General features: G+C 39.4%; 1 protein-coding gene across 1 annotated transcript in view; it reads left to right on the top strand.

Moving 5' to 3' along the window:
* LOC122813954 (zinc finger protein 34-like) overlaps window positions 1-16,642 on the top strand; it is a 147,938-nt gene that overhangs the window by 32,232 nt on the left and 99,064 nt on the right. The window contains exon 3 of the mRNA XM_044086498.1: window positions 9,997-10,341. Within this exon, the coding sequence (XP_043942433.1) occupies window positions 9,997-10,341 (345 nt within the window). The remainder of the gene's footprint in view (window positions 1-9,996; window positions 10,342-16,642) is intronic.

Below are 16,642 nucleotides of genomic sequence, written 5' to 3'. Positions count from 1 at the left end.
GGCCTCATAGCATCCTTTTATTCATGAGGGGGGAAACACACAGTATTGTCCTGCATACCCTTAGAGTCACTGTATAATGTTGGTCCTCATAGCATCCTGATATTCATGAGGGGGAAGCACACTGTACTGTGCTGTATGCCCTTAGTATCACTATATAGTGTTGGTCCTCATAGCATGTTGGTATTTATGAGGGGGAGCACACAGCACTGTGCTATTATGCCCTTCATATCACTGTATAGTGTGAGTCCTCCCCACATCTTTTTATTCATGGGGGAGCAGACAGTTATGTGCTACATACCTTTAGCATTACTGTATAGTGTTGGTTCTCCTAGCATCTTGTTATTCCTCAGGGGGCAGCACATGGCACTGCGGTGTATATCATAGGAAGTTAATTATAAACAGAATCCTTTACAGAGATGAATTTCACAATGATTTTTTGTTGACTCCCACATGGAGTTATACAGAGTAACTTCAGAAGAAGAAATTTTAATGCAGCCCACATAGTGTATAGATGTATATTCATCAAAGTGTCTTCAAGGAGAGTACACTGGTTTGTTGTTAGAAAATTCATGAGTAGCGTACATCTGAAGATGCTTTGTATTTTAATAATACAAAAGTTAAGTTAGACAACCTCACAGGAAGGTAGACGTAAATTCATAATGCCAAGTCCTATAATGTGGAGACTGAATGGCCAGAATATATATATGAAATCTGAATTGCCATTTCCTAGAATATTCCCTTTTCTTCAAGGTATGGTAATCTTGGAGTTGGAATATGTAAGTCTGAGGGGGTGTGGAGTGCTCGCCCCCTATAAAACACAAGTTTAAAGGAGAAGAACAGATTCATTATTCAGTCTTCTTTATTTATGGTCTTTTTTTTCAGAATTATGGCACTCAGCACACATTATTAGATTGTGCATTACTAGACTGTACTGTTCCAGGAAATGTGGACCTCAGGGAGGAAGTGCAAACTGCACACAGAAAATTCCCAGCTGTAAACCAAAGTAAAAATCCTCCCTCTCTGAGGCAGCATTCCTAACTCCTGTGTTTTTGTACTGTCCCAGGAAATATGGACCACAGGAAGAAAGTGCAGACCCCCACAGAGAACAATCCACATTGCTATCCCTTGGAAAAGTATATATCCATATTTAGACAGCTCCTGAAACACGTTACGTATCTAGTTTAAATATTTGTACATCTTTTCTTTTCTCGTCTCTCCTTTCTTATCTCTTCCTGCTCAGTTTTCTTTGCCTCACGTGTTTGACAACATAATCTAAAGAAACACTTAAAATGCACTTTTGAATGAAAAAGGTCCCCACTCCTCACCATTAATGCATTTTTTTGACAGTGTGTCCACAAATCTTTTTTAGGCTAAGAGCTCATTGGCCATGTGTTCTATTTCATGCATCTGATCTTCATTCATGAAAACGTGGAATTGTTGTTTTTATGGACATTTACTTTCTTTTATAATTTTCATTTTTCCTGTTTGAAAGTAATGTATTCCGTAATCTTGTTATCATCCTTACCATTTCTTCCTGTTTGAAAGTACTGTATTCCGTAATCTTGTTATCATCCTTACCATTTCTTCCTGTTTGCATTCGTCGTTGCTTTGCCCCTTCATTCACGTTCTTTAATTGTATCCGAGTCACAGTTTTGGTGTGGCTTACCTCTACCATTTTCTTCAGCTCTGCCAACTCTGTTTATTCATGCACTTTTCTCTCTTATATGCCACCTTTATTGCATTAACAGCTCTCTGCACAAGTTGCATTAATACACTTTATTCGTTTATTTATTTTGCACAAGTGGCTGGACTTTTATCGCAAGCATCCTTTTTCATCCATGATCTAATTGCAGTTGGGGCAGTATGAAATGGCATAAAATACAGAGGAACTATAACAGGCTTTACAAATTGAACATTGCTGTCTAAATATTTTTAAAAACAAAAATAAGTTAAAAACATGAAACAAATTCACAGATCAAGTATAGGTAAGAGCTGGAGGCAGGAAAGAGAGCTTGGGATGAAATACCCTCATTCAGAAGGATTTGGTTATATGCTAAGTCCAGTTTACTTTATCATAATCATTTATTTTCAGGTTTTCTGATATACCCAAATTTACAACAATTCAGCTGTTATTCCCTTTTACATAATGTGCACAAATGGTCTAACTTGTCACAGTGGAAGCTTGATCTAATCATGCAAAGCCATAACTAGGGAGGTGGTGAAGGAGCATCCTGCCCTACCTCAAGCTATCAGGGGGCATAATAGGCAGTTGCTGGTGATTGGGAAGAGCAGTAATGCCAATGTTTCTATGACACTATGAGGAATTCACAGCCTCATAAATGAATTACAATATCGAAGTGCTTATTGTGTGGTTATTTAACTGTAGCATGCAGCTTGTTCCAATAGTAATAAGTCATTTGCTACAGTTTGAGCAAGAGTCCTTTTTTTGGTCTTCAACAAGATTTCTTTTGAGGGGAGAGCCAGTTTGGGAATCTGTACAGGCAGCCTGATGATTTAGCTATGGTTCTATATCAGGGGAACCTCCTTTGTGGGGTTGTAGTTACAGTCTTCCTCTCTGCCATTCCATTTTAGCCATATATCTAATACAGTATAGCTCAGGGGCTCATGTACCAAACACTGTAACACGTTATGAGTAATTATGCTCCCAAAAATGATCATACTTGCCCTCTGACCCTCCAAGTTCTTTTCTACCATTTGCATAATTCATATTTTAATCCAAACTTTTGCCATAAATGTCCCAGAATTTGATGTCTAATCCACAAAAGCACTTGAAATGTTTGCAGCCTTAAATAGTTTTCCAATACTTTAACCATCTTTTAGTGTTCTGTGTGTGAGAGGGGCACAGTGTGTAGTGCTGCCTGTGAGAGGAGCCCAATGTGTCATGCTACCTGTGAGAGGAGCACAGTGCACAATGCATTGTGCTGCCTGTGAGAGGAGCACAATGTGTCTTGCTGCCTTTGAGAGGAGCACAGTGTGTCATGTTGCCTGTGAGAGGAGCACAGTGTGTCGTGTTGCCTGTGAGAGGAGCACAGTGTGTCATGTTGCCTGTGAGAGGAGCACAGTGTGTCGTGTTGCCTGTGAGAGGAGCACAGTGTGTCGTGTTGCCTGTGAGAGGAGCACAGTGTGTCGTGTTGCCTGTGAGAGGAGCACAGTGTGTCGTGTTGCCTGTGAGAGGAGCACAGTGTGTCGTGTTGCCTGTGAGAGGAGCACAGTGTGTCGTGTTGCCTGTGAGAGGAGCACAGTGTGTAGTGCTGCCTGTGAGAGGAGCACAGTGTGTAGTGCTGCCAGCAGTTCATTCCAGCTAACTATAGATGCATGAGAGAAAGAGAAGCATTTTGTCGTTCTTACTACTTAGTAAATCACAGACATTAAAAATGTTTAAATCATGAGTCATAGGAGGACTCTTTGTACACTGTTTGCTGTAGGAGCATTTAAAGTTTAGTGATATGAAGGTGAGACAGAGGTCACATTCTCCTGAATGCAAGTCCATCAGTGAGATGAAATCCTGATCCCTGTTTGTCATGTCTCCACTTTTGGATAGAGAAGAATCAACCTCATGAATGTTGTCCCCTTCAGGAGAAAATAAGTGACCTGGAGGATATGCAACCATAACAGCTGACATGGGGAGTGTGAACCACCCAGGGTGTGTGACCACGGAGTGTAGGAACTGCAACCCCTGTCTGATCACTGGACACATGCTTGCAATATACCTAATCTCAGGGAGCAGACTGTCAGTGCATCTGTCTGAAGGCCTGTGGTAGCACCCAAGACAGAGGGACCTTCACCCCAGGTCTCTTGTCAAGGCCAGTATGGTTGAATGACCCAGGCTGTGTAAGGTCTAGTGGAACTGTAGCAAACTGTGGACTGCAGCTGAGGGCTTAATCATCAGGCAGATATTTGAAGTATATTGGGAGATGTCTGCAAGCAGTATGGAAGTGCATTCTTCGGACACATGGCCTGATGCCAGCACAAGTCCGCTTAGCACCTGTGTCAGTCATGCAACCAAGTTATGAGTTTCTGATACTTGACATGTTCCCCACATCCTTTGCACATTTAATGCCACTCAGATTGTATTTAAACCCATCCCTTATGGAGTGGAAGAGTGAAAGTGATCACTTCAGCCCTCTGTTTCCTGTAAAAAATCTTATGAGTCAGTGGCTGTTATCTCAGAGATGAGTAAGGGCACTACTTTGTTTTTCAGATCCCTACCAAGTGACCTTTCCTTCAGACAAACCTTGGTGCTGATGAAGTCAACTCAGTATATGTATTTACTCCCCAAGAACACCTTACTGAGTACCTGAGGATGAAGAAGGAAATAAAAAGCCTTAGATCATCAGTAAGCCTGAAAGCACTCACATTCTGCTTCTGTGGCTCAAAAGAAGGTGGACAATATCTGTGGTCCCCTGGCTGATTGAGGTAACATCCTGACCAGGAATCTTCATCCAAACTTCCCTGTGATCTACTTCTTCCAGCACAGGCCATGCAAACCAAAACATTTTGCACCTTTGCCTTCAGAAAATGAAGCTATTGCATTGAAAACTGCCTGCAACCAAGTTTACTCCTCTAACATGTTGGGGCTGAGATCCATCAGCTGTTTGTCTCACCTGTTAGGCAATGAAAAATTTACCCATTACCTGAACTTGACTCAAAGACCTTGTCAAGAAGTAATAATATACTCAGGAACTGGTTTGTGCAGGATTGTCACACTGAGGGCATACGATTGTAAATAGGAGCTCAGTCAATCTAGCCTAGATCCCAAATTTAAGAAAGATTTTTTATTTGGTCAGGCTTCACAGAGCTTGATGAACTCTTGAAGTAGACGTAGGCTGTTACCATCATGGTGGAACTTTATGACCTCCTTTAATCCCTACCACCTCTTTTTCCAGACAAAACCAACTCCTAGACAGAAAAAGCTCTCTCCCAGATTGATAATATCATGTTGGATTCTCTAGCAGTACCAGCCATGTTTCATGAAAATGCCTCCACCAGCCTATTGGACACAGTCATGGCATCCAGAGTTACTTGTGATAGTGGTGATTTTATGCTCCATGTCTGCTTTGGCATGTGGAGTGGTCACAATGTCCATTTTATTCTTGATTGGGTTATAAGAGGTAACTTAAACTGCTTTTGTTCTTTTTTAGAAATGGTCCATTCAGATATTGGGCTCCCACATTAGGGGAGTTATTTCAGATGTGCTCTTTACTGGGTGCAACATGTCTCTCTGGATGTTCAGACCTTATGATCATTGGCCTGTGAATGTTCTTGTAACAGGAAGGAGCAGAGAAGCATGGACTATCTTATTGCAACCAGGTATAGGACTTTCTCTGTAAATCCTTCCCATCTCTAACATACTGGGCTTCTGTCTCCTATGTTGATGTGCAGTGGCACTGTTAGGGAGAAACATTCACCTACATGCTGGGAGACCCTTCTTTTGTCTACCTATCTACTGCAGCACCAACTTTTATCACAGCCCCAGTATCATCATTAAGCCTCATGCGTCAGCTTTGGTCACTCAGCATCCCTTCACACCCATCTGCCTTGAAAGAGGTGAGCAGGCAGTGCCTCATGATTCCTCTTCCCCCAAGCCATTTCCTGCTGGTGCCCACGTTGATGTCAAACTTGTGTAATTTAGGTTGTATATAGAGCTTTCTCCATCTGTACCAGTGAAGCTGACTTTAGCAGGTGGCTGTGAAGTACCTCCGATATCTGTATGATATGTAAATAGTAATTCTAGTTCAGCGTGCTTGTTTTAGCTATAGCCACCCATGTTGACTTTGGGGAGGACAAGATTGCGACCCAGCACCATCTGGTCATTTGGTTCATTAAAGCAGTTGTTCAACTTTTAACTTTCTCCATTTCAAATAACATTTCCCCTTAATGATACTTGAATTTTCCCATTTCCTGTTTGAATCTAGTGGTTCAACAACATTGAATTTTACTTTATGGAAATGCTTCTTTTTGTGGGTAGCACCTGTGCTGACAAGGTATTGGAGCTACAGACTCATGTGAAGAGAAGCTTGTATTGCCTTTCAAAAGGATCTGTCTGTCCATTTAGACTGCACCACATTTCCTACTGAAATTGGTGTGATAATTGTCCTTGAACCAGTCCATTCATTATCTGGATTTCTATGAAGTACTGGAAGCTGCGGAGAAAGGACCCCAAACAACTTGGATATGCACCATCAGCTCAGATTCTGTCTGAAGTGAATGTTTCAGTTGTTAAGGTGTAACTGTGCATCTCTCCCATGCTCTAGGATGAGAAGGGCTTGCAGCAGTCAGGCCAGTCCTTTCCAAGAAAGGTACAAACTGTACTCTTCCCATAGGAAAATGTTCTTATAAAAGGCCACTGTGCCAGAAGAATGGCTGTGTCCAGTGTTTGCTTCAGAGCTTTCTCCATTGTGAACATTTGTACAAGGGTCATTTGATCATCAGGTTCATACCTTCAACAAACATTATTGTTTGAGCCATTCTTCTAGGAATGGAGACCTCATTTGGTCTATTAGTATTTCAGACTTTCTCTTTCCAAGACTTGTCTTTTAGCTATTATCCAGTTCCTTCCACCCTGTGAGCGTTAGTACTTGCAATTCATTACATTTGTTGATTAAGAAGAGTCTCTACTATTTGATACAAGAGATGTTGTTACCCTGTTGAATGCGCAATGTGGGTAAATTGCGATCTCTGTTTTATTGCAATACTCCTGAATTGTACTCCTTTCCCACAAATTCTGGGAATGATACTGGAAACTACAGCACTACTACTTATCTTATAAATATTTCCTTCAACACTGCACACAGACACCACACAACATGGCATGTCACCACCTCTTGTGATACCCAATACTGCACACACCTCCTGTGATACCCAATACTGCACACATGTACCACACAATGTGTGATGTCATCACCTCCTGTGATACCCAATACTGCACACATGTACCACACAATGTGTGATGTCTCCACCTCCTGTGATACCCAACACTGCACACAGGTACCACACATTGTAGGATGTCACCACTTCCTGTGATACTGCAACCAAGTCTCTTTGATCTTCAGTTTGCACAAAGCATCACTAGTCTTACTTCAACAACTCTGTCCTTACCTGAATTTATTTTTCAGAATGACTATACTGCAAAAACAAAAGCAGAATTTCTCCAGTGTTCTTGTCAATTGTTCAGCAATCAGTACATCCCTGTGTAATGGTCATATGCCTTGTGAGATGTACCTGACCACCAAACCAAGCAAACACTGTAGAGATATTCTGCACCACAGACCTATTATTCAACCCCATAGATGTGCAAGTGACATTCTGCATTGCATATCTATATCAGTTGACCCCAAAGAGACATTCTACATCATAGATGTACTTCCCACACAAAAGTCCTGTGGCAATAGTCATAACAGAGACATGCATCAAGACCCTTATTCACAATAAGCCATGTTTCATAATGTATGTACTGCTAGACTTAAGTTTTTTATTACAGATGTATATGTACCAGATGTATACAACCAGATAAACTATTGTTTATCAGCAATCTGTTCCGTAAGTGTGCAGATTTGTCATTTTGTAACACAGATGTGTCTGACAACACCATCATACTAAATAATCCAGTGTGTAGATGACAGCTATTCGCCAGTGATATGTAATCATATTTTGGGGATTGGTTATCATTTCCCAGAGAGTCGTACAAACTTTTTGTCATTATGTATCTCTTCCCTAACCATGTAGGCCTCTTTGAGCCACTCTTTGTCACTGAACTGCATCTCCAGCAATACAGACAGACACTTGTCATTTTACATCACATATCCACACCAGTATTTCAGGCACAGACCTAAAACTACCCCAGAGCAGAATTTGTAATTAGAAATTCTTAAAGGATTCTGTTAATTGTATCTTAGCAGAGACATTTGCTTGTCTGTCTGTCTATTTAAAGACTGCAAATCAGCAGGTAAGGATCAAATGTATATTACATTTTAGAAAAAATAGTGCATGTAAATATTATGTCATTATGAAAAATATCTTTTGTTTAATCATCCTGATTATTTGAAATAAGAATATCTGTATTCTTTTGCAAGATGTCCATTAAAGCTTTTTCTTAAATTTTAAAAGAATTTCTGGTGAGGTCATTTTGGCAGAGACACACATGATACCATTTAAGTTATTCACAAGTTAACAAAGTAAACTGAGGTATATGCAGTTTAATGTAAGTGATACTATAGTGCCCTTCACTTGGCAGTAGCTTATTTGCAAAAGTAGGACAGTAATTAAACAGTAAGGGAGCTTAGGAAAAATGAAAATCTAGTAGATACAGGAAGCCATTTTGCTTTTTGAATTATATTGTAGAGATGAAGTGTTGTTAGCCAAGAAAATGAACCTCTGTATTCTGTTCACCATGTTCTGAAGATGTGTAGCATTATATACATGCTAATAGTTTGTCAATAATTGTCAAACCATATTCTAAACTAGATCCATCCATCCACAACCCCAACCCCTATTTCCATTTTTTCACATGGGATTGGAGTATCATTTCAAAGGTGACAGGCATCTAGAGTCATAATTCATACTGTTGGGTAGTAAGCCTTAACATGGTGGTTATTCGGTACTGAACACACACATGCACACGCACACACAGACACAGACACACACGCACGCGCACACACACACACACACACACACACACACACACACACACACACACACACACACACACACACACACTTTAGACTTTGGGACGTGGGAGGAAACCGGAGCACCCTTGGAAAACCCACATGAACATAGGAGGCTGTGCAGACTGCACAGAAGGCACTCCAACCGAGAATCAAACAGGAGAACCTCTTCAGTTGAGTCAACAATACTATCCATATGGAATTTCTAGCAAAGGGCTTTGCAGACCTCAAGATCCAACAGATTTTAAGATTTTATAGGCAACACTTAGTTGGTGTAGGAACTTAAAAGCTCACACAGAAATATCAGCTTGGAACGTTAATTATACCAAAGGTCAGAATGGCTGATGTTTGAGTGTTGGTCATCAGCCTGTTTGAAGAGCACCACTTCCAAATCGATTATATTTCCATTGGAAAACAAGAACTAAGGCCAATAGTTGTGCTATGCATTTTTGTCAAGACCAATGTTATCACTATATAGTCTGACAGATAATTTTGTACCTGGAACTTCTTGAATTACTAATATAAAGTGAAAATGGTATCTGCCCTAAAGTGGTAGGTTGTACTCTACTATAGCAAATGTTTTCAAGATAGATTTTTATCCAGGAAACTACAACTGTAGAGAAGTCCTACTTCACAATTTTAATAAAATAAAAAGAAATAAAATGTGCATTCAGTATTCTTGTGATTCTCTTAATTAGAAATGCATTCTTTATACAAGCAGACACTGACTGGTGGGGCCTTCCTCTGTTGGTCTGCCCAGGTCATTCCTCACCCACTGTGGTTTATCCCTGCGTCTTCTTCTGTCAGATACTGATCTCCATATTGGGGCTGAGCCCACTTTGTACCATGGAACAAAGAAACATCATAGGTGCTCTGAGAAGACAGTATTCTTACAATGCAACATTTGGGCTATGTAGCAGATGTGGTTTGGCAAAGAGGCTGAGTAATAGACAATCAAGGACCTGCCTCCTCAGCTTTCACATTTTCTTCATCCTGTCATAGCTTTACATACTCAAGTGTATAGTGATCACATGTAATACTCAAGCTGTACTCTAGGGGGAACCTTTGCACTGGGCATTTCTTTTACACTCCCTCCATGAGGGTGGATTTCTAGGTGTAAGCCTCTCTGACCCTGTCAGTCTTACTAAAGGGTTAGTGTTGATACTAAGTCACCAGTGCTGATAACATATATCTGGCCTTTGTGTTTGTAGGCTGGCCTTTATTCTGTGGTAGACGAACAATGGATGGACACAGCTGATACTGTAATATACAGCCGTTCTGCTTGACTGTATCTATATTTCTTGTTTTCCAGGAACATGCTTGTAGTTTGGAACAGTACATTATAGTCCAGTTTTCAAAACTGCATCAGTTTCTCCATGACAATGAAGAAAAACTCATTCATCAGCTTAAGAATGAAGAGGCTAAAATTCTGAAGGACATAGACGAAAATCTTAAGTACATTAAAGGTAATGTTACAGACACCCATTTTGTGGTCTCTGATACCATCTTGGAGCTTAAGAAGGAAGATGTGGATGCTCTAAAAGAGATGGAAGAAAATTCTGAAGATAGCAATAGTTATCCTGTGGCAACTCAGGAACCAATCTCTGATAATAATCTGAAGCTCAGAAAAGAGCGGGAAACCAATGACTTTCTAACAGTAAGTGTTTTTTGCATTTGCATGACTACTGTTTTTGAAGTAAATATCGAGACTACAGTTGGAATGAAAAAAAAATGAAATATGTTAATCAGCTATCTAAATCATGTAAAGTAATCTGCATAATTTCAAATTAATTTCTTCCTAAGTTTCAAGCATTTCTTGCATCAGTTAATCGTCCTTGTTTTATATACTTCAGTCCAAGCACATCATTGAAAACAGTACATCATAGCAGTAGCAGAAGTATATATTTGTTGAGGTTTTACTACATGATGCTGAACATTAGATAATACACATCTCACTCAAATACAGATCATGTAATATGACATACTACATGTGAAATATTCACATTTCAAAACAGATAAGATACCAGTGCCAATGTTGAGGGTAAAGTTCTGCAGGCTTTGTTCAATTAAGTAAAAGTTTGAAATCCAGATAGTTGAGAAGTGTTGTACTTTGAAAAACAACTGTGTGCACAGTGCATCAAAAAAGCCCCAGGAAACCTAAAAAAAAAAGTGGAAGGACACCACATTGCCATTATACAAAGACTTTATTATGAAGAGTAAGTATTTTTTATCTTAAATAATGTCATTGTATAATAGCAATAACCAACTCGTGGGTGTAATATATTGAAGATTTATCCATGGTAACCTTTGTTTAATCACTTGACCTTCACTCTCATGATTAAACCACACCAACCGTGGGTACATTTTCAACATACCACACCCAGTCATTGGTTATTGCTATAATAAATCTCAGTAGATGAAAATAGACTCAGTACGCTGTTTCAGTCCTTGTAAGATAGACTCTTTATTCAGGACTGTTCTCAGACAGATGAGCGCTGCATGTTGGCATCAAAAGAAGGGAAAGAGCAGACACCTTTTTTAAGCTTAACTTCTAACATAATTTACAGAGGAGTTTGCGTACACCTGCATGACATACCACGGACATAGAGAAATCTGTAGTTTTCTCTATCAGGTACTACAGGTAATTAGTCCTGCTCATGTCAGGAACCCAGAAGCTGCTATAAAAACACAAAAGTGTGAAACTGTTTTCCGTCATCTTTACTGCAGACAGGAAGAGAACTTGGACAGATTCACAGCTGCTTCCAATGTAGCCGTGCCTTTCAGAGCAAAGCAGAGCACTTGGATCAGTCAGTGGTTCAAAGACAGTTGTCTCCTCTTTTGACAAATTTACATAAGCAGTATCACAGTATTGAAATGCTAAGCTTTAAACTTTAAATGTTTGTTGTTTATATTACTTTACATTTTAGGATGACTTAAATGTAGCATCGAAGATATCTCTGACATTTAGAGAAAAGTCAGAAAATATTTTTTTCTTATAATTCTCGCAAAATATCAGCACATTTACCATTTTCATGTGCCCCCCCCCCCCCCCCCCCCCACAATAGACAGAACTGTCCAATTCAGGACTTCGCTGCAAGAAATGGGACAGCTGGCAACCCTATCAACTAGGTGCACTGATACTGTTTATGAGAAGGTCTTTTGTGCTTTCTGGTGACATTCTTCCAGAGGATTTATATCTGGTGCATAGATCCTTGGGAAGAGATATCTTCCAGTGACTTTTGAGTAAGTCCTTACACAAGTGGAATGAATGAACATTTCCTAGTCAACAAAGGAGATGTAACATATATATATATATATATATATATATATATATATATATATATATATACAGCTGAATTTACTTTAGCTTACATGTGCTATGTGCCCTTTCATTAAAACATTAGGAAGTGGAAATCTGAAGTGCTTTATCCATTTATCTATCTGTCTGTCTGTCTATCTAAATGAATGAACGAAAATAAAAATATCCCCACTGCTGGCACTGGGGAACAGAATTACTTTCAAATCCTTTTCTTTAACAGCTGTCACTTATACATGACATTACACAACTGCAAGGATCCCTCATTGTAGTGACAGTTTTGACAGCTGAAGGAAAAGTGTGAGGGGAGGGGATGGCCAATTCATTTGGGACTACAAAAAGATACTTTGAATAAAGGCCTCCAATTTAGCTATGGTTTTGGTTGCAGCAGTATAAATCCTTAGTATATTGTAAAGCAAGCAATGAGAGAGACACAACTGAGAGTCATTCAAGAAATAAAAAAGTAGTCCTGTTACAGAAGGTATATAAAATGACAGGGACAGACACTAATCGTATTTTATGTCAGTGGGATGGGAATAAACCACTAATTTCTTGTGTCTAACATGACTCATATAAAGCAGACTTGAAATGGATTATGGGAAAGAGGCTTGAAGAAAAACAAGATCACATTGATATGTTAAGCTACACTGGCAGCCATTTTGCAGAAAACATTAAAATTCAATAAGCCCAGTCAGGGTGATTTTGGGGTGTTAAAATTGCTCAGAAAACATAGATTGAGTGGAAAAAAGATTTTTTTAGTTCTAAAGCAAAGTTTTCCTTTAAATAAACAAATATTTTTACTGAAAATAAGCTAGATCGCAAGATTCACAAAAGTGATGCATTTGGAATACTGAGGGAAGTTGTTTATATGCTGAGAAATTTATTCATGGGCAAGGATGTTTTTTTTTCCCAACAAACATCTTTATTAAATTTTCACATATCACATAGGCAGTCTTGCATTTATATAAAAGATGCATACTGGAAGATATTTTAAAACAACTGAAATCAATAAATATCAATAAGAAGGCAATTATTTCATTTCACAAAGCCATATGTGTTACCAGGCTTCCTAGTGGGAGATTCTCACTCTGCCAACTAATCTGTGTACTGCTGCTGGGATGCTTTTGAAATTGCCTTCCTTGGAAAGCTGGGCTCAATTGCAAGAGGATGGAGTCCATGTGTCAAGGTAGATGGATTGGTCTTTTAAAGATAGCTACAGCTTCTGAAATATATAATGAAAGTTAAAGGATATGTTAAAAAAATGCACCAGATGCATGAATGAACAAACTGTAGAAATGAATATACACAGTTAAAGAATGTAGCTAGCCTGGCTATCTACCAACACAAGACTGGAGGGTCAGCTTCAGAAATAAAATGCTACAAGCAAGTGAAACAAACAGATTAGTGATTCATCGCAGCTGTTCTTCAGCCCAAAGGAGTAAATCGGTGTCTGAGTATTATTAGTGAGGACTGGAAGAAGAATTACACAGTTGTTTTTACAGAGCATCAATGCATTTTCCTTGAGAAAACATGTATATGATAGGTTCATAGGTGTTTACTCTTCTAATGACCACAAGTACCTTTTTAAGCCTAGCCATACGTCCCAAATCTCTGACGAGTTCTGATACCCTTGATAAGTGTAAGCATGGGCCTGGGAGATGAACCATTTACAGGTTACCTGGTTGCATCAGAGACATAGGTGCCAAACCAGGGATGAATTTCCGGTTTCCCATCCAGTTGTCCAAGTCGCACTTGAATTGGATTGGGGAGGAACTCTGCTTCACATGAATGGGGAGCCTGTTCTATAGATGGGGTAGTCTCTGGGATACATACCTATCCCTCTAGCAGGTCCTGTTTATATCACAGGCAAGGTTTAAGTCTTTATAATGGGTTATTCTGGTACTGTTTGTTTTACTGGATAGGTAGGAGGTCCATTAGAGTGGGGTATGACAATTCCCTGTATGCCAGGTGTAGATCTCCCCTCAAAAGCCTGTTGGAGACAGAGTACAGGGATAGGACCTTACTGCAGTCTGCACAGGACATATTACTTATGGCATGTATTCTTTTAGTGAGAAACCTCTGTGGACATTCTAGTTGTTGGATATGCCTGTTTAGGTACATTTTAAAGGGGATATTGTACTTGGTGATAGGTCTGATGAATGCCAAATACAGTGGAACAATGACTTCCTTGAACTTGGATGCTATACCTTTGTTTATAAGTTGCACAACATAGAATGATTTCCTCACCACTGTAGACACATGATGATCAAAGGCTAGATTACTATCTGTGTGTGTCCCTAACTACTGGGTCAACTCTAAGGGATGTGTTGTCAATTTGATAGTTACCAGGGATGGATGACTTCCCAAAGGATACTATTATGCATTTCTTGGTATTTAATTTTAGTCCATGACTCTGACACCAGTTGTTTTTCTGTGTCAGCCCTTCCTGGAGAACATTTGTGTCAGTTTGAGATTTAATGACTGCTTCTAATTTGCAATCATCTGCATATTTAGTCAGCCAGAGACCACTGACATTGGCCTTGACTTCTGAGAAGTAAATGCCAAAAAAGTCCAAGGACTGATCCCTGAGGGACTCCACTTGTGATTGGCCTCTTTGTAGAGGTGGACTCCCCAATTCTAACTTCCTGGGTCCTGTCTGTGAGCCAGTTGGCTATCCACTGGGTGACATACAGGTTTGTACCTAACCTCTTGAGTTTGTCAACAATGTCTGAGTGGGGCATTGTGTCAAATGTCTTGGCCAGGTCAAGGTAGGCAGTGTGAACATTGTTGTCCTCATCCATTGCTTTGGTGACCTTCTCAAAGAAGTCCACCAGGTTGAGTAGGCATGATCTGCCCTTTATGAAACCAAACTGGGTTGGGTCCAGTGTCTGATGGTTTACTATATCTCTGTTGATCATCTCCATGATAATTCTTTCCATGGCTTTACATATAAGACTAGTGAGACTTATGGATCTGTAGATGGCCCACATTTGTGCAGAGGGATGACTGCTGCCTTTCTCCATTCATGAGGAACAAAGCCTGTTTGCAGGCTACAATTAAATAGCTATTCCAGAGGCCCTGATAGGTCATGTTTCATGCTGTTTAGAAGGCATCCTGGGATATTGTCTGGGCCCATTGATGCAGTATTCTTGGTCTTAGAGAGAGCATTAAGGACCTGTTCCCTAGTGATATTAAGGGGAGTTATATTTGATGATATTTCCTGAGGGAAGGTTGAGGGGGAGAGAGGAGTAAAGTTGGAGCTGAATTTATTAGCCAGGAGGTTTGCTATACCTTCTAGCTCAGTATAGGTGGCTCCATTTACAATGAGCTCTGCACACAATTGTGTATTGCCTTTGAGGTTGCTGACATTGCTAAAGAATGCTTTGTGGTCGTCCTTGGCCTGGGAGACCAAATTTACCTCACATTTGGCTTTGGTAGACTTTATTTGTTCTCTGAGTTGTTTGTTTAGTATAATGATAGTGCTTTTGTCCTGCTGAATGCTGCACCTCCTAATTTTTGCCATGATTTTCTTCCTCCTGTTACACATCCGATAGATTTTGTGGGGTCTATATCAGTTAAACAAAAATTTATTTCGGCGAATGTATAATCATCGACACATATAGGACGAAAGAAGTATAACTCGAACAGTTAAATGAGCGTAATTTAAATCATCGAAAAGTTTTACTTGGCCAACACCCGCACACTGGTGTGATACGTGTAACTAATCACCAAAATCAAACCTTCCCTAACAGTGAAAGAGTTTCATTTACATACATTAAAATATGTGAAGTAAACGTGTATGAAATCCTTCCGCTACTGTTCATAAGAGTAAAGCAAACTAAACAACTATTTAATCAACGTAATGATACATTAAGACATATTTAGTGCATTTATAAAAATTAAACATATGGTGCACACAGGCAATGTATATGACTACTGTTTTAAATCTTTAGTAACATAGCAACTGCATGTAAAAAGTCATGTACGTTATACTATTGTTTATTCTTCAAAACAGTTTGCAAACAATGTTCCCATTCCAAGTACTTTCTCTTTTTAGGCGAAACTGCACATGCAGACATCAACTGTAGTCTGATTTTGTCCACCCTATTTTGTTCTCTAACGAGAACTGAAAGTACAGCTGGTATGTCAGAAATACGTCTACCTAGTAGACACCTAATCCTCCTATGCCAGCCCTCTACGTAATTTTGAGTCCGAGGTAAACAAACATCATTCAAAGTTGAAACATTCCAAAAAGAGATTGGATATACAGAGGGAAACCGTGAAACATTTATAGTTCTAGTAATCTGCTTTCGTAAACGTACATAAATATCAGAGAAATAAGCTAGCAGCTCTTTTCCTTCACTAGGAAATCTTTTTAATTCTCTAAATGCTGGAATAACTTATTCTTCTCTCAAAAAGTGTTATCAACTGTAACGCTGGAATTCAAGTGAAGTACCATACAGAGTAGACAATTTAAGTTGTTGAATCTTACGCCATACGTTTTGTAAGAAGTGGAAGAAACACCCTTTGCTACTTAAGTTTGTGAAGTTTGCTTCTATACTTTTTATTGCAGCAAGTTCAAACTCACATAATAAACATTGTACTGTAGGTGTTAAATCACATCTAGCTAACAAGTTAAACA

The sequence above is a fragment of the Protopterus annectens genome, chromosome 10.part0 (assembly GCF_019279795.1).
Source record: "Protopterus annectens isolate FY-2018-M chromosome 10.part0, PAN1.0, whole genome shotgun sequence".
Lineage (NCBI taxonomy): Eukaryota > Metazoa > Chordata > Ceratodontiformes > Protopteridae > Protopterus > Protopterus annectens.
The sequence above is the reverse complement of the archived record's forward strand: the minus strand, read 5'-3'. Positions and strand labels throughout refer to the sequence as shown.